General features: G+C 38.0%; 1 protein-coding gene across 1 annotated transcript; it reads left to right on the forward strand.

The window, feature by feature from the left end:
• Positions 1-140: 140 nt before the first annotated feature.
• Positions 141-18,641, forward strand: LOC586761 (cilia- and flagella-associated protein 58). The gene is given in 13 exon segments (XM_030991239.1): positions 141-174; positions 5,520-5,753; positions 6,575-6,669; positions 7,136-7,315; positions 7,942-8,103; positions 8,785-8,903; positions 9,585-9,753; positions 11,046-11,269; positions 12,803-13,019; positions 13,739-13,820; positions 13,823-13,857; positions 16,916-17,049; positions 17,790-18,641. Coding segments are annotated over 13 exon segments (1,809 nt in total). The 3' UTR covers positions 17,914-18,641.
• Positions 18,642-19,611: the final 970 nt, after the last annotated feature.

Genomic DNA, 19,611 nt, shown 5'->3' on the forward strand with positions numbered 1-19,611 from the left:
AATGGATACAGAAAATGAATGATAAAACAAAATAAGCATATTACATCTGGAAACAATATTATAAACATCGAAATAGTTCTTATAGCTTTTACAGTTTAAACATTATTGAAGGTAGGTCTTTTTCTTTGTCAGGTGTAAAAATGAGGTTTGTATTGAAAAGCACGGTTCGTAAAGGTAAGCCCGTCTTAATCTTATTTGTATTCAAGTACTTGAATAAAAGCTTTCGATTCAATTGCGATTATAAATATACCTTGATGATAAAATCGTAATGTTGTCTTATTAGACAGTGCAAAAAGTTTATAACGAGAACGTAAGATTTTGCTTACGTCAACCGCCTTGTGTATTCGCAGTTTAATTGCTACTAATCAAAGGTATCGGAAGATTAGAAATACTATTGTATATTACATATATCATATTATATTATATTATATTTAAGCACAGTATATTGATTATTATCCAATTCGTGGATTGCTGTAAATAGTGCAATTTTGTATATTTAACATGATCGCAACTATTTTCGAAAAAGCAATCGAAGGACAATTTCAATACCTCGTGTAAGCCCGGTAGAAATCCTGTTCAGATTACATAATATGTCATGGTGATTCATTCAATAATTCTTACATTCCAAAAGATGACGTACAAGGCCATTGATTTTGCCTAAGGTTGATTTAAAAAAAAAGGAGTTGTGTTCATGCTGTTACATTCATTATAGTCTCATGTGCACTAGAAATCTAATGTTCACCTTAAGTTTTATCTTGGCTGTATATACATTTTTTCTTTTTCTTAAGTACTTTTTATATACTTTTTATACTTTTATAATGTATATTGTTTCTCATCATCCTATATAGGTGTTATGATAATGTATATACAAAACACATTGCGTCCCATCCTGGAAGCATAATATGTATTCTCACAGCTATACGTGTACATAAAATAACCACTGAAAATGTATTTATATACACATTCGAAAAGCACATACAATGTTGCCTGTAAAGTTGGAATAGTTTTTTCTTATACCTGTTGTCATGAAATGATTACGAAAATATGATTTATCCTTCAAACATAATTTTTACATCTTCTCCGAACTTTATTGATCAATCTCTGTGACCCTGTCTATCTCGGAGGTTGATCGTAACATTTTGCCACACATCTCTGTTTTCTGCCACTCTGGTACACTCTAGCAGTGTCAAACCACTGACTCCGTGTCATTATATACCCATTCTAGTTACTTCATCTCATTAATGAAGTTATGAGAAGATTTATAACTTTATATTTTAATAATAAATGATATTCTTACAATCACTTCATGATAAGAGGTAAAAAAATATTCCAACTTTATGCGCAACAGTCTGTATTCGACAATTTTAGTCATCAAGTTTCTTTGCATTGTTTTTAAAGCAATTATAATCATATAAACAAATTTTAAACTCCTTTTTTAATTATACCAATACTTGTACATATTGTATATTTATGTTGATAGCATATTTTATTCTCAAATCACAGACATTAGGCCCGAATTCACAAAGGAGGTTTGTAGACAAACCTAGGTTTAGGTGCGTCATATGACGCGTCTTGACGCGTTTCAGACCAAGGTTTGTCTGAACCTTGGTCTGAAATGCATCGAGACGCGTCATATGACGCACATAAACTTTGTCGAATTCGGGCCTATGAGAATGTATGTGATGCGATGACGAATCATTGAGAGTTGGAACTAGTCAAGAAATAAAGTCAAAAGGCAGTGGTTCTGGTCGTAGTGGCTCGCTAAACAAGATGAAGAAGAAGAAGAAGAAAATGAACAAGAAAAGAAGAAAAGAAGAAAAAGAGGTAGTATAAGAATAAGAAGAACAGTTAGAAAAAGAAGAAAAAGAAAAGTAGAAAAAGTAGAAAAAGAGGAATAAAGTCCAGCGTAGTGGACAGCAGTCGAAATATAATAAAAAGAGTTTTAATGAAAAAGAATGAATGTGACATTTTATTTATAACATCTGGAAGAGAAATATCACCGAATTCAATTACCCCTTTTTCGTACTTTGATAAAGAAGTTTTTTCATAGTTTAAAGGTACTATGTCCCATTTGCAGGCCAAAAAAATGAAAAAGGTAATTCCAACTGCATTTGAAAGATAATACTAATTTAGAATTTCCCTAAAAAAGGTGGGGCTTAAAAATGTCTTCAAGTGGGAAAATAACGACTATTAGTTGTCAAATCGACTTTAGGGCTATAGAGCCCAAAAGTAATAGTCTTGATTTTCAGACAATTGTACCGAATGGTCATATGTTTTATGCTGCGCAAAGATTCAATCAGTTTAATCTTGGCCATCACAAGAAGTGGGTTATTGATGTAGACAAATGCTCATGTACCCTTTACAACTCTTTTCATGTATGTTATTACCAAAGAAGAAAAAAGGCCAGTCAGTCACTCAATAGTGTCTGACAGTGAAGTCTAGCAAGTAAACGAGTTTCCTTGCATAATTTGAATATGAGGACACTGCTAACGTTTAAATTTCACAGAAAGGACATACATGACATATTCATAATTCCTGCAAAGTTTTACAGAATTTGAGGTTGGCTGCAAAAGGGACATTGCACCTTTAACAAGAGACAGTGGTATGTATCTTAACCAGAGCTGACCACCTGTTTACAATATACCATACAATACCAACATAGGAGTTGCTATGTCAGATCTGCTGTATCGTCATCAGGAAAAGAAAGTTGATGTGGAGGTAGTGTATGAAAGAATGCTATTCTTTTGTGAGCATATGCTGAGCTGGGGGAAGTTATATACCACTGTCTCTTGCTAGCTCACTAATGATTGACAGATGTTGTCACAGGTTGAATGAGATCGGGAGCATTTTTGTAGGATAGAGCTTAGCAGGTCTAAGATTTTTTTTTTTTAATATTAAAAAATCTATTAAATATGTTAAGATATTTGAATAAGAAAATATGAGTTGTATGCAGCCCTACATATCAACAGGAATCAACTTATATTTGGATGTCAACCGACCTTTAAGCAACAAAATGACAGAATTTTGACCAGTATCAATGGTATTATTGTATATACCTGATATTCAAGCTAAAATATGATGAATTAATTTTGTTCATAATGTGCATCACATTAAATACCTAAGTGCCTATCTGTGAAAAACGAATTGTCCAATTGTTTTCATGTCTTACTTAAAAAAAGAAGGTTTATTGGGGTGGTATTATCATGATCATTAAGGGGGTTCTAGCATCAAGGGGAAGGAGGATAAGGGGAGGGGGAATTATTAAGAATGATATGGTTGGAATGTGGATAGTCAAGCCCCTTAGTTAGGAATAGGGGTGTCCTATCCTTTTCCTTTCTACCATTTCCCGTCCCTCTTTCTCTCTTCATGTTTTATCTCTTTTACTCCGTTTTGTTTGTTTGTGTGTGTGTGTGTGTGTGTGTGTGTGTGGGAGGGGGGTGGGTGGGACGGGGGAGGGCACGTGGCCTTTTGTCTTTGTACCCTACCCCATAATAAGCCCCATAATTTACTACGAGCGAGCCATTATCATGGCGGCACACTTCACTCAAATATTATACATCCGGGGGGAAAGAGCACCCAAACGTAATTACAAATAAAGTAGACGTTGCAGAATCCAGACCAAAAGTGCCCTTGATAATATGGAGAAGAGCATAATTCATTGCCCTTCACATCAAATAATTACAACAAATTTACAGATAATCCATGAACATTGTTTGTTTCTCATTTGTGTAATAGAGTGACAATTTAGCACCTAACGATATCAAATTTGACTACTAGTAAATGGTAAAGAGTTTCATGAAAGCCAAATAGAATCACTTGTTTTGGCGGAGGGGTTGGTTAGTTGGTGTCGATTAAGTGTAATTATCAACAATTTAAAGTTGTAAGGTTGAACAGTATTTTATTTAGGATGTGACCATTAAGTATCGAAATTCAAGCTTACTATTGAAATTCTCGAGGGGAAAAAAAAAAAAAAAAGAGAATTACTATAATCATGGCCGGGGAGGGGCGGTAGTGAAATTTTGTGAAAATAAGGAGGAGAGGGGCAGTGTACCGAAAAGTCTCTTATTAGAAAATGAGGGGTTTCATGTCTGTATCATGTGCTAATTTACAGAAAGATACATCCACCAACCAAAATGTTACGAAGTGTATGGATGATACCAAAGGTGATACAGGAGTGTATCTTTCATACTTAATCTACTTTTCCTAAAGTGTACCAATCACGTGATTTTTTAAAATTATTTTTGTATTTATATATATATATATATATATCAACCTAAGAAACCTTTACTCTGCAATCGATTGATATGCTAAGGGTTTAGAGGTATAAAGAAAAAAAAGAATAATTAAAACCCCGCGCAAGAAACTCAAGTCTGATTTAAGTTTCTCGTGCGCCTTATATCATGAGCACGTAGGGGTGCCTAGAGGCTAGACCAGTCTACTAAAAAAAAAAAAAAAAAAAAAAAAAAAAAAAAAAAAATCACTTTCAAATATACTGAGAGTGTATTGAACTACAATTAAAACTTCAATGTAGAAGTAACATTTGAAACTCATATTTTGAATACAGTGTATAGTGTATAGCAAAATGGAGCTCTATATAAAATCAAGAGCAAAAACAAGTTTGGGTGATTGGTACATTTGAATCATCCTTGTCCTTTAATACCAACAATATATTTCAGGTATGACGAGAGAAAGATTTTGTATCACTGAACCACTTTGTAGGCTGAAAGCGATAATTATCTGAGATTTTCAGGAACAAAGCAGGGTTCAAAAGGTACATGTACTTTCTCTCTTATCTCTTTTAGGCTTCGTTGGGCGGAATCTTCGTCCTCGGGGAAATAAACGCCTAACAAATAATTTAAAAGCGGAAGTATTAACATCATAAAAAAAACAAGTCAACGTACTTTTGGAAATCGTGATCATTTCATTCAAATTCGCAGGAATTCGCAGGAAGTATTTGTACACACAAAAATTCATTCCACAACGAGAGTTCCTTAGATGGGAGTCCATTAACTTTATTGAGAATATTAATCGTTATTGAATAGACACTATTTTGGATGAACAAAGCGCGTGTTCTATGTTCATCATTCCATTTTGTAATCACTCTCTTCGAGCTAGACCGCATCATTTCCAATATAAAGCTGTGATAGTAATGGCTTTTCCGGGAGGTGGATTTGTCAATAAGCGAAAGTGCTTGTAAAGATGAATGAAAGTTAATGCTTGATTAGATGACTGGCAGTTGGCATCCGGTATAATTATAATGACGGATGAAGAGTCGAGATTCTATAAGGGGGGGGGGGAGCTGGGAAGGGGAATGGGGCTCTACCCCCATTTTATAAATTCAAGCTCTACCTCCATAACAAAAATCCTCTAGTAGTACCGCGCCTGGGGTTGAATTGTTTGATTTCCCTCCCCAAAAGCCTTGTTATATGTTAACACAGAATTAATGCCCTTCTGGCTGTAAACAGACCATATCCTTGAGATATCCCTAAAAAATTCTTGAGATATCCTCAATCCTCAAGACAGCACCTTTTCTCGAGTGGACTGGTACCAATTCTCATGTTTATCTTCCCCCTTCCATGCATTGCTCATACAGGCCAAAGAGGACGAGATAGGGAACCTGAAGGGTGACACCACTCGCCTCACCAAGATGCGGGAGACCATTCAGCGTAAGCTGCGCAATGTGGAGGAGCAGAAGGGAGAAACAGAGCAAGCGAAAGAAACCCTCAAGTCACAGATTGTTGCACTGGAGAGAGGTGGGTCGATCAAATATATGAGAACATGTCTCATTGGATGTGTAAAAAACCAAAACCTATGGAATGTGGGATGCCGATTATTTTGTTTGTATCGCCTGAGTGACTGAGCAAGACATAGTCATCACTATTTTGGGCATCATCGTCGTCGTAGGAGTAGTTGTAGTTGTTGTCCTCATCAACAATCCTGCTGTACTGGCAATAACTTTCTATAGCTTTAATTGAGCTGGGATCCCAGAATTCATACCAATAGTAAAGTGTGAGATAGCATTAACACCATTCTTATGCAGTGTTGTCTAAATTTCCAGTGATAAAGTCTATCCAACATTTAAAGACACTCAGTAGTTAGCTCTCATGGGGAATTCAACACTGTTCAGGTGTTTACCCAATAAGAAGTGCTGTCACAATCACCAGAATTAGCCTTCAGTTTTATGACCAGCAGGCCTTATGTAACGTTCTGCATTTTCCACACTTTGCCCAACATGGTAAAGTGATTATCTCACTTTTCCCTCAGCCGGAGATCTCCGAGAGTCGAGGGGGTATTTCTCGATTGGCCTCCGGTTGTCTGTGTGCAGACCTAATACCTGTACACACGTTAATGATTTTTATCCACCAAGTCTGGTGTCAGCGAATTATGGCCTTCTGCACATGGAAACTGACGAGTGACTCCCTTTAATACCATTATTGCTTAGTGGTAACTTTCATAACCAAAATTTGCATCCTAAAAATTACTCTTCCTATTGCTTTTGTTTCATTTCCACGTTAAATGTTTGAACTGAGAGATGACTATTTATCATACTATCCTATTTAATTTCCTCCTACAGAGATTGATTCTAATAAGAAACAAACCGAGATGGATCGTAAGGCTATTGATGACTTGGTCCGTGAGAGGGACATCCTCAACAAGAACTTGCTCAAGGTAGGTCCGAACAGCATGGGTCTAGGAGAAACTCAGTTATCAGAGCAAAATGTTTAATTGGTTGTTGGTGATTTTTATTATGGATATCATATGTAGGGCCCACAACTTACAGGGGGCAGATAACCCTCGATCATGAAGAAAGGCCCCACTTTTTAATGATCATTCAGGGCTCATATTCATAAAAACCTTCCTAATCTGTTTAATCTGTATTTTCGTAAGGGGTTTTATTTTTGATAATTGTTACAGGGTTGAAAATCTAATGACACAAAATTGATTTGGCAGTGCATGTGCAAATATCACTTGTAAGTGGCCAGTGTACCACAAACAACAATTCACAAACCCCTGTGAAATCCCTGTAGGTAAAAATATTGGCTTACGTTCTTACTTCTGTATGTTGGTGCCAGCCTCCTCCCCACAGTGATGGCATAAACCTAATATTTCTTGTGCCAACCTCTTCCCCACACAGGCTGCCAGCGCCACCCAGAAGCAGCTGAACCTGGTCAAGCTGCATGAGCAATCCAAGAAGAACCTGGAGCAGGAGATTGCCAACTACAAGGAGGAAGCCCAGAAGCAGCGTAAAATCATCTACCAGCTGGAGAAGGAGCGTGATCGCTACATCAACGAGGCCAGCGATCTCACCCAGAAGGTAAATTGGCAATGTCATTGAGTGATTTTGATACTCTGTTGGAGATTGTAAAGTCATGTGTTTGAGCCCCGGTACAAACACTTGTTGTCGAACTGAAAACTCATTGTGCATGAACAATCAAAGTTTAGTCCTTGTTTTAGTTGAATTCATGACACCAGAGATATTCATTTACATGTATCTGATTTTTGTGTACATACATTGATTGATTGATTTGTTAAAGGTCTTTTGTAAGCCATGTTGTCATTTTCTTCACTAAGATTATCACAAAATGTCATGCTTGAAATGGTTTTGACCTTTCATCCCGGGATGCTTTTCATTTTTATTATGGATTTTGGAAGTTTCGTACTATCCATTCTTTGAAAAAGCTGCATTTAACAAAAATCTAAAACACATATAGGGGGGGGGGGGGGGACCCTGTAATCATAAAAACCTCATCTGATCTGTTTGTTTGGTACAGTACATAGTTTGATTTTCAAGATCCATATATTATGCCATGTTAGTATTATTTTCCTCCAGATGTTTCTATCAGGTTCTTAGAATTCATATACAGTACCCCAAAATTGCTGAGTTTGACCACAAAAATTGGGAAAAAATTCATTAAGACCATCTCTAATCTCTTTATTCAGGTTCTGCAACACATGGAGGATGTGAAGGTGAGAGAGATGCAGATCTTTGACTACAAGAAGAAGATTGCCGAGGCCGAGACCAAGCTGAAGCAGCAGCAGAACCTCTACGAAGCCGTCAGGAGCGACCGTAACCTCCACAGCAAGAACCTCATCGAGTCACAGGTAAGGTAGATCAAGCATTAAGGCAGTGCTATAAATTAGAGAGTAGTAAGTTCATCCATTTAAGTAACGTGGCATTTGATGATCAGAGAGTAGAATATTGTTTTAGTGGGATAAAAGCTATACAGTTTTCTGGAGATTTGGGATTCATGAAGAAGAGGATAAGGAAAAGATGAATTATGGGAAGAGAAGAAGAAAGGAGAAGAAAGGGAAGAAGAAAGAAAAGGAAAATGATTGAGGGATGTCATGGACTCATGGCGAGGAATGACATGCTGAAGGATACTTGAATAGAAAGGTGAGTAATGAATGGAAAAACAAAGTTGGATTTTGGGGTGAGGGATGGAGTAGAAGTAAAAGAAGAGAAATGAGAAGGATGAGATAGATAAAAGATGAAACAAATGTTGTTAAAGGAGAAGATAATGAAAGGTTGAGGGATAGATAAAGATAAGCCAAGCTAAGCTAAGGTGTCCCTAAGGACGTCGGCTCCACAAACATATTTAAACTATTTTTTCTATCTTGAGCAATTCTATATGCCTTCTGGAAGGTGCTGCCTACTGAAAGATAGGGAGTAAATAAATGTAGAAGACCTATAATGACCCTTTAAGGAGTCTTCTCAAATCCATACCAACGGATGAAATCAGGCATTAATAGTTCATTTCATTTTGCCTCTCTCTCTCTACCCAGGATGAGATCACCGAGATGAAGAGGAAGCTGAAGATCATGAACCACCAGATCGACCAACTGAAAGAGGAGCTCACAGCCAAGGAGGCTGCCCTTGTCAAGGAACATCTTGATCACCAGAGGTACGAAACAAATTAAAACATTTATGACAGCTGTTTGCGACGATATAGATGTGAAATCATAGTTGTAGTGCCCGCCGGTATACAAAGACCACCTTGTGTTTCCTTTGAAATTTTCCTCATGTAAATTACCATCAAAGGGGACTTGTATAAAATAGAGTATCTGACTGAAACACCGTTAAATTACAGGTTTCCCCTGTATCTGGACTTTTAAGAATTTTTGTTTATACAGTAAACTTTAAACTCTTGACGAGATGACATGTCAAATACTAGCCTTTAGAATAGAAGTTACCATGTACTAGTTGCTGTACAATAAGATTCAGATTAGTCTTCAACTTATGAATGTACCTTGAGTTGAGCAATTGGTCTATTTAGCTATAGGCATGTGAAAGCTCATAAACTGGAGTTGTACTCTTGCCCCACCTTAAAACACAACTTCGCTCACGAGTCTTAAACTACGATTGATATAATGTCAAACTAGAGATAGAAAGAAAGAAAGAAAGATTACAGACATTCCTTTTCAGGACTCCCCAATCCTCCCCCCTCTCTCACATGGTGCAACCGTAAGCCTACTGTATATCTCCATCACCATGCAAGCCGATACTTATAAGCAGTATCTAAGAGATATTACGGTTTTCTGACAGAGACTCGCTCTAATTTTAATTAATTGATTGTCTTTTCCAGGGTTGAGAAAGAGAAAGAAGCCCTGAAGGCAGAGCTACAGCGTATGAAGCAGCAGGCTTCAGAGAGCAAGGCTTACATCGAGGCTCAGGAGGCAGAGGAGAGGAAGCTCCTCAAGATCATCTCCGAGGCTGATGCTGAGAGGCTCAGGCAGAAGAAAGAATTGGACCAGGTAATTATGCAGAGCAAGCAAATTACATCACTACCTGTGTTAGCGGCCACCTATCCACAAAGGCCACCTGTCGCATATGTTTTACTTGTTGGTTTGGTTTGGTTTATTTTAAAACATATCAAACAAGCAGCTCGCAGGATGAAAATTTTTAATTTACAAAGTTAGAATATAGAGAGATAAAAAAACATATAAAAAACTAAAACACATATTGTAATCCAAGTTTTGCACAAATTATAGAGCATTGGTAAGATCAAATCGAATTGTAACTTGAAATATATTAATGTATCATAACATCAACATTTCTGATGAAGTAAAGTTCTTACTAGAGAGCTACCCTTGTCTAGGTATGATTGTGTGAAGAAAGGTTCAATATACTTATTTATTTTCTTTGGGTTGTCTTGATGGAAAATTCTCAATGTTCATCTAATAGTTAGGGAATAAGTGAATCAAGACACTAGTCACCGCACTTCTAACTGGTTATAAAAGAAAAGGGTTGATCCAGAAAATTAACAGCAATATGCATGATAGATGTCGATAATTGCTTGGTATCAGGGGCATCAAAATCATTTATGAATATTTCTGAAAGTCTATGTTGTTCTGGATTGAGTTGCAACATTCCCGTATTGGCGAAATGAATTAAATCATGTCGAAATGCACCTTGTACATTGAAATCACCCTTGTAACCCTATAGCTAGAGTAGAGTCATGAAACTTAAATGTGTTTGACAGACCTAGTCTAACATTAGATCTAGTCTTAGTCAATGCATCAAACTGACATTCATATGTTTTTTCTCAGGAAAGAACCATCTCCTTCATGCTATTCTGTCTATACCAACATGGTTGCAATGCACCGCTTCCAATGCACTGCTTCCAATGCACTGCTTCCAATGCACTGATTCCAAATACTGTCTTGATGGCGTAATAATGATTATTACTTCTTGTTAGCAATTTGTTTGTAAAAAGAATATCAAGGAGTACATCATCTAAATAGGAAGATCCTTATTTATTCAACTGATTGTCTCATCATTGAGCTCTCGAAGTCCAGAAGCACTGTGAGGGTATTTGTAGATAGGACAAGCATTGATGATGTGATCCATAGTTAGGATCTTTCGACAGGCACAGTTTGGCGATGGATCAGCTCCAATTTTATGCAGGAAATATTTTTAGCAAAGGAGGGGAAAAACACTCTGTGATCTTTAGGCTATTCCTTACTGTATAACTGCAAGATCACAATGTGATCCAGTCTTAATTGTGACCTTCCAACGATATCCTCCAACCGCTTTCCCCCATCAGGTCATCAGCGAGCGTGACATCCTGGGCACCCAGCTGGTGCGACGCAACGACGAGCTGGCCCTGCTCTACGAGAAGATCAAGATCCAGCACTCCACCCTGGGTAAGGGAGAGCTCCAGTACCGCCAGCGTCTGGAGGACATCAGGCTCCTCAAGCTCGAGATCAAGAAGCTCCGCAGGGAGAAGAACATCCTCAACAAGAATGTGGCCAATGTCGACGACCTCAGGTACGATGTCCGCAGAGGATGACAAACTTTTAATGATTCCCCTTTTATTCTTATTTTATATTAATTCATTTAAAGGTACTATGTCCCATTTGCAGGTGAAACAAATAATAAGGTTAAATTCCTACGGCATTTGAAAGATAATACTAATTTAGAACTTCCCTAAAAAGGTGGGGCTTGAAAATGTATTCAAGTGGGAAAATAACGACTATTAGTTGTCAAATCGACTTAGGAGCTATAGAGCCAATAAGTAATAGTCTTGATTTTTAGACCATTGTATCGAATGGCATAAGCTTTATGCTGGGCAAAGATTCAATCAGTTTAATTTAGGCCATCACAAGGGTTATTGATGTAGACAAATGCTCATGTACTCTTTACAGCTCAATCTATGTATGTTATTACCAAAGAAGAAAAAAGCCAGTCCGTCACTCAATAGTGTCTGACAGTGTAGTCTAGCAAGTAAACAGGTTTCCTTGCATAATTTGAATATTAGGACACTGCTAACGTTTAAATTTCACAGATAGGACATACATGACATATTCATAATTCCTGCAAAGTTCTACAGAATTTGAGGTTGGCTGCAAAAGGGACATAGTACCTTTAATGTACCTTGTATTTTACCTTGACATTCTTTGTGTATATTTAAATGTTTTGCATGTTTTTTAAACTTAAAAACAAAGAAAGAATGAACTTGAATCAGCAGAGTGCTCACCAGGGTACACATGCGCCTGTACTTATTAATTCCTTCATCTCACAAAGGAGATTTGATAGAAGACGGTATACACTTGGTCACTTATAAGGTACTGTCCAGAGGCTGGGGTTAGCGGCTATATATGCTTCTCCATCTTCTTCAATTGCTAGTTCTTGTACTGACCCTTCCATAGCACAAGATTGAAAAACAGTGAAACAATTATGTTGGTATGGCAGATTAAACTTCCAGGGGAAGTGTGGGTCGATATCTTTTATGGTTGCCTAATCCATTCATTTTGACATGAAATGCTCTGTAGGGTCTGATCAGAAAGTCAGAGTTCTTCTTTAAATCTAGTGATGCTGGGAGCAAATGCTGCATCATTCTCAAAAGGATGTTACAGAGGCTATGCCAAATACATACATGTTACAGATAAACCACTCTCTGATTTATGATATCAGGGGGTTGTTTCAAAAAGCTGTTCGAAAAGTTACGCATGACTTTATGAACAACTTGTATAAGAAGTGCCAGCTAGGATGCCCAAAGTTATATATTTCCAAGAACGTCAATTAAATTATGGCAAAAAATATACTTTGCATTAAAAATGTTTGTTATTATAAGAATGTTAATCTACATCTGTACAGTTCAAATTTAATTGATGCAGTGAATAATGATTGAGCATCCCATTTGGCTTTTCATATACAGTCGTTTGTAAAGTCATGCGTAACTTTACGAATAGCTTTATGAAACACTCCCAAAAGAAGGTTATATTAGGGAATGGAAGATCGAGGTGGCAATAGAGACTAATAATTTTGAAAAAATTTTTGTGTGGTGGTTTCTCCATGCAGGCGTGAAGTGTACCACCTGCAGCGTGAGCTTCTGCGTGAGCGCACCCGCTGCAAGGCCCTGGAGGAGGAGCTGGAGAACCCCATGAACATCCACCGCTGGAGGAAGCTGGAAGGATCCGACCCCAGCACTTACGAAATGATCCAGAAGATACAGACCCTGCAGAAGAGGCTCATCCAAAAGACGGAGGAGGTGGTGGAGAAAGAGCTCCTCATTCAGGTAAAGCCTCGGTCACAAATGCCATTATGAACTGCTACGAAACGCCGCACGAACGATTTTCAGACAATGGAAATTTGGGAAGACAATGGAAAAACGGAGATTCGTACAAAATTATCGTTCGTACAAACATTTGTGACCGTAGCATTAGCAACAGACGCTCTTTCTCAAGGGATCTACAAACAGAAAATAAGCGCCACCATTGCATTCGAGGCAGGGATGGGGGGGGGGGGGGGACTAGGAAAGAACTATCTTTACTATTACTATAAAATACATGGTTTCAGATTAAAGAGTGATGTGGGGGGGGGGATGCCTTTTCCTGGAAAATATTCATATCGCTACCCCCCCCCCCCCTCAACATTCTTGAATACGATATTCCCGTGGCCTGTTTAGAAAATTGCCACCCCCTGCTTCATGCTAAATCCCCACTGAAGTACAGGCTGTTTTTTTAGAATAATTCTAGTGATATCAAACAGGAATTCAGCCCACAAAAAAATTATGTAATACATGTATTATGGAAACACTGTTTTGAATAGGTTATAGTTCATTTTATTATATGGCTCTGGCATGTACTTGAAATTCATAAGGATTTGCACAGCATTTGAAGGATACTGACAGTTATAAGTGATAAGTCCTATGATAAGAGATGCCGCCATGAAATTGAATAGACTGGGATTCATGATACATACAATAAACTCTGACCTGGCTGATTTGTATAACAGGAGAAGGAGAAGTTGTACGTGGAGCTGAAGCACATCCTAGCCCGCCAGCCAGGACCAGAGGTGGCTGAACAGCTTCAGATCTACAACAGACACTCAACGACAAGACCAAACAGCTCAAGGTAAAATAAATGACATTCTTTTAAACCCTTACCAATAAAAAGATGGTACTACCACGGTACTTCCATGTTACAGACAGTACTACCATGGCTCAATATACCTGTATGTAGTGTACCGTAATAATTACCAAAATACTGTGTACCATGGTAATTTTCTTTAAGGGAAGCCATACTGTACTAGAAGCACTACCGTAAAATCCTTTGATTGGGCAAAGGCATTGTTTAACAATGTTAAATCTGAGATGCATGGCCCTACGTGTTATCAGTGTCTGTGATATGGTGTAATAATTGATGCCCTACAAAAATCATGCTTCAAAATGATCATGAAGTTCCTCAAAAAAATAAAAAAAATCTTTGAGTGACCGATTTTTTACCATACTAATTTTTCTGAAAAGTCTGTAGCGTTATAAAACTGTCAGGAAAAAAAATTCTGAAATTTCTAATTTGAATCATAGACCCCGTTCTCACTCACTTCGTTGGAGCGCTCTGGAGCGCTCTAACTAAGACCCGCTCCTCAGGAGCGGTTCTTAGGTGAGTGAGAACGCTCAAAGTGGTCCAGGAAGCGGACTTCTGGACCGCTCCAGAAGTCCACCTTCCGAGGTGGTCTTGAGGAGCGGGTCTTATTAAGAGCGCTCCAGAGCGCTCCAACGTGCAATGTGAACGGAAAGCGTACTTTGAACGGAAGTGACGTTCCGCGCGATGAGCGATCGGGCAGGTATGGTGGCTCCTAAGGGACACGCAAACGCAAAATTTGACGTATACTTAAGCAACAAATTGTGGATTTTCACGTCAAAGACGTGAAAATCCACAAATTTGACGTATACCTTTGCAACAAATTTGTGGATTTTTACGTCAAAGACGTGAAAATCCACAAATTTGACGTATACCTATGCAACAAATATGTGGATTTTTACGTCAAAGACGTGAAAATCCACAAATTTGACGTATACCTTTGCTTGGTAATTTTTTCGTTTTTCTGTACTCAATGGCCCTGAAGGGACACGCAGACAAAACAAATCTGCGTCCAATATTCATGTCTGTCTGCGTGTCCCTTTTGGGAGACGCAGACGTGAATATTGGACGCAGATTTTCTCTCTCTCTCGCTCTCTCTCCTGTCCTTCTCCCTTCCCATTTTCTCTGTACTATGTGTATTCGAAATTCGAGAGAGAGAGAGAGAGAGAGAGAGAAAAGGAGAGAGGGGAGAGACAAATTGGAGAGAGAAACGTTGAAAGAAGAGAGAGAGAGAGAGATAGAAAGAGGATAAACAGATTGGGAGAAAAGTGAATAGGAGAGAGAGAGAGAGAGAGAAAGAGGGGAGACACAGATTGGGAGAGAGAAGGGAGAGACAGATTGGGAGAGAGAAATGAGAAAGAGGAGAGAGAGAAAGGCACATCATCGGAGAGAGAAATAGAGAGGGGCAGACAAATTGGGATAGACTGAGGAGAGAGAGGGGGGGGAAACAGATTGGGAGGGAGAAAGGAGGAAAAGATCGAGAGAAGGGGAGAGAGATAGAGAGAGAGAGAGAGAGAGATGGAAAGAAATAGAGAGAGAATAAAAGGGTGGGATAGGAGGGGGGGCAAGTCGCAACAGGATGCACACAAAGAAGTAAGTGCTTGCCTGCTTGGTAATGAGAGAAGAAGAAAATCAACAATTTCAATGTGTTTGTATTTCTTTGTGATTTTGTTGTCTATATTATTTTGTCTGAATTGAAATTGTAGACAGGAGCCTCTACTGCTCTCTATTAACATCCTTCTCTCTTCACCTTCTTTTCCCCTTTCTCTCACTACTCTATTTCCCTTTTTTTTTGTATCTCTCTCTCTCTATATACGATTTCGTCATGAAAATGCTTTAAACAAAAAATCATTGTAGGCCTACCGTATTTATTTGCTGTTGGTAACTAAATCAATGAAACAAATTAAGTCCACATGCATATGGTACCAATTTGTATTGTTATTGTTTCAGAACTTCCTCTATTAGTCATCTGATTGTACTCAAACAATGATAATGATAATGAATGAAAAACATGTACATTGCAACATGTAGCATTCCATTGACAAGCGCATCAATGTCCTCTTCTTGCTGAAAACAATAACAGTGAGACTTTAGACACAAATTATAGGGTCTGCAATTAGAAGACTATGAGATACCAGCTGGTAATCCCTTTATCAGTAACTAGGCGGGCAGACCACCCATATACGCTTATCTTCCTGGTGAAAATCTGCTCGAAAATCTGCGTCCAATATTCACGTCTGCGTGTCCATTTTGGGAGACGCAGACGTGTATATCGGACGCAGATTTTCATGTCTGCGTGTCCCTTCAGTGCCATTGAGAACAGAAAAACGAAAAAAATACCAAGCAAAGGTATACGTCAAATTTGTGGATTTTCACGTCTTTGACGTAAAAATCCACAAATTTGTTGCATAGGTATACGTCAAATTTGTGGATGTTCACGTCTTTGACGTAAAAATCCACAAATTTGTTGCATAGGTATACGTCAAATTTGTGGATTTTCACGTCTTTGACGTGAAAATCCACAAATTTGTTGCAAACGTATACGTCAAATTTTGCGTTTGCGTGTCCCTTAGGAGCCACCATAGGCAGGCACTACACATATACATGTATACGGGACGCGTCGCGAACAGGACATCAGGTGACATAGGGTTTGGATTCCGCGCGCGAAAAAATTGACCCGCCTACCTGAGCTGCCATAGCAACAAGACCACTTTGACTCGTGGAGCGGTTTGAGCCATAAAAACTGCTCGGAGTGTGAACGCTCGCAAACCGTTCCTCAAGACCCGTTCCTCTGGAGCGGTCTGGAGCGGTCTAACTAGACCACTTTCAAAGTGAGTGAGAACGGGGTCATAGATATCTTGATAATCAGACAGACAATTGGCGCGTAAAAGTCATGGGATTCCTGACCTAAAGGTTTATAGTTATGATTGCAGCATGAGCTAAATCCAGGATTTTTTTTTTAGAATCTGAGGCACAGTTACCCAATCCCTTTAAACAGTATTTGTACTTCCATTACTCATATATTTTCCAATGTTTGCATGCACTACAGGGAATGGCATCGGAGCTGAACATGTACGAATCCCAGGTCCAAGAGTACAAGTACGAGATAGAGAGACTCGCCAAAGAGCTGCAGGATGCCAAGAAGAAGTACTACGCCCAGAAGCGAAAGGAACAGCAAGCAAGGTATATAGGACACACTGCAATAATCAGAGTGGCTATCACCAAGGTCATCTTGACAGCAATATGCTTGTAGATAATGCCTCAGTCACACCTTTGCGTATTTGGCTTGCGTATTGCTGCATATTTATGGCAAGTCGTTTTAACATTTATTCCTATTTCTTGATATCAAGAAATGATTTTCTGTTGTAAAGCAATGGTAATTTTTGATATCAAGAATTTTATTTCTTGATTTCAAGAATTCAGTTCTTGATATCAAGAAATAGGAATCAATGTTAAAAAGGCTTGCCAAGAATATGCAACAATACGCCAGCTGTGACTGAGGCATAAGGCAGAAAAATTTTGAGAGACAAGAGAGACAGATATCAAAGGTGCAAATTGATCAACATACGCAACTCCTACTACCTTCCATATTCAGTTTAAAGTTTACCTTTTCAAGATTGAAAAAAAAAACCGAAATATTGTTGCTTTGTAACAAAAAATTCTCTACACGAGCTCTTACACAACGAATCATTGATATAACTTGTTTTTCTTTCTCAATATAGAGATTTTCATATTTTGGAGAAAATTTGAATGTTAGGAAACAGAGAGGGCTCAATCGATTGAATTTACCTTTTTTGTTGCTGATGTCTAATTCCTATGTTCCTTTTAAAATTTATTTATTAATATAATTTGTTTAAGTTGGATATCTATGAATATCTACTGTACCATGTTAACATACTCTTTCTTGTGTGTGTTCATTGCAGAGAGCGGGACAGAGCCTTGGCGCAAGCTGGAGCGCCACCTATCCAGCCGCAACGGACAGACGGTCCTAGGTTCACAGGAGGGGGCTTCAACTTGAAACAGACCGGGAAAGTAGGCGCTAGCTGAAGACCCCGCCCACCCCTAATTTAACCCAGCCATATTATTATATCTATTAAGAATATTGTATTGTCCAAATCTATTTTGTGGAAAGTTCTCACTTGTTACTGCCTTATATTACTAATATTTGGTATTGGCACTTTGCTATTAATCATTATGTCTGTTCCTGAAGTAATTATAGACGTTGTTTTAGATGGAAGTGAAGAAATGGGTGGGAACTCCAATTGAGAATGTTAAAATTTGGAATGAAATGGTGGTTGACAAAATTCCCAGTACTTGCAGCTGGTAGCCTGAATATACAGATTTCAATATTCAATTCTACAAGTACAATCTATGATCTCATTGTGATTTTGTTATCATTCTCTCATATTCCTGGCAAAAACACACCCCGAACTGAACCTAGACAATACAAAATAGATAATCCAGTATACAACCACAAATGTGCTTTTTGAAGTGTAATTCTTATCCTTCTTTTTACATGTACATTTTTGTTTTACTTATCTGAAAGATATAAGCTCTTATCAGTTCAGAGGATACTACATATATCAAACATGCATTTTCTAGATGGTTTTAATATATATAGTTTATACAAACATGCTTGTTTTGCCCATATATTGTATCACATATATTATGAATAAACCATTTACTACACGCCGTCCATATCTTTATTATATGCAAATTGAAGACCTTGCTGTTTATATCTTGAAATAAAATGAAACTTTCACTGAAAACACTAATTGACCGTTTTCCTCTTTGTTCTTTCATTACGGAACATGTAGTAGATTTTTTACCACATCATCTCCAAATAATTATTATATAGAAAACAAGCTCAATCATAATATAGATATAATATAGGCCTACAGGTTTTAACCTCCCATGATACATACATGTACATATGACAGTCACTTCATATTCGTATACAGGTATTTTTTAACGGGTATTTTTTTAACAAGTGTGTGTATGAAATACTAGTTTGTTAAATCAATATAGAAACGCAACACAAAAAAAAACCTAAAACCTATGTTTTTCACTTTCTTTCAATCCTGTTGACAACTTACCATTTGTGTAAAGTTGTTAAAATTCATTATTTCATTTTTCAAAAAAGTTTACTCATAGATATCTTATTCCAAGAACTCAAAGTTTACTTCCTTTATCTAGGTCCTACTAAATTACTTCTAACTACCGGTTTGCTCCCTACACTTGTAGCTGTGTAATTGTAATTTGCCTTGGAAGTATTATTAGCCAGTTTATTCAGTCATGTTTCAATAAGGATTAACTCTTTGCCTGCTTTTGGTCGGCCAATATATCAAACACTGGACTGCTACAGTCTACTTTTTGTACATGTATTACACATAAACCATGTACTCCTACTACATGTAGTGTTGAAGAAGCTGTTCATCAATACAAGTTAGAACTCGGGAGGGTTCTAGATGCTCATGCCCCTCAGAGATCACGGAAAGTGAGGAATCATGCAGACTGTCCGTGGTATACCAATGACATTCGTACTCAGAAGAGGTTACGTAGACAACTGGAGAGGAAATGGAGGGCCAATGGCCGACTTCAGACTGACAAAGAACTGTACTGTGCCCAGCGTGACCTCGTAAATTCACTTGTGAAAAAGGCGAAGCGCTCATACTTTGTAGATCTTATTGAAGACTGTCGGAATGACTCAAGAAAGCTCTTCTCAGTAGCAAACCGACTTCTGAA

The sequence above is a fragment of the Strongylocentrotus purpuratus genome, unplaced genomic scaffold, assembly GCF_000002235.5.
Source record: "Strongylocentrotus purpuratus isolate Spur 01 unplaced genomic scaffold, Spur_5.0 spur5_scaffold_2, whole genome shotgun sequence".
NCBI lineage: Eukaryota > Metazoa > Echinodermata > Echinoidea > Camarodonta > Strongylocentrotidae > Strongylocentrotus > Strongylocentrotus purpuratus.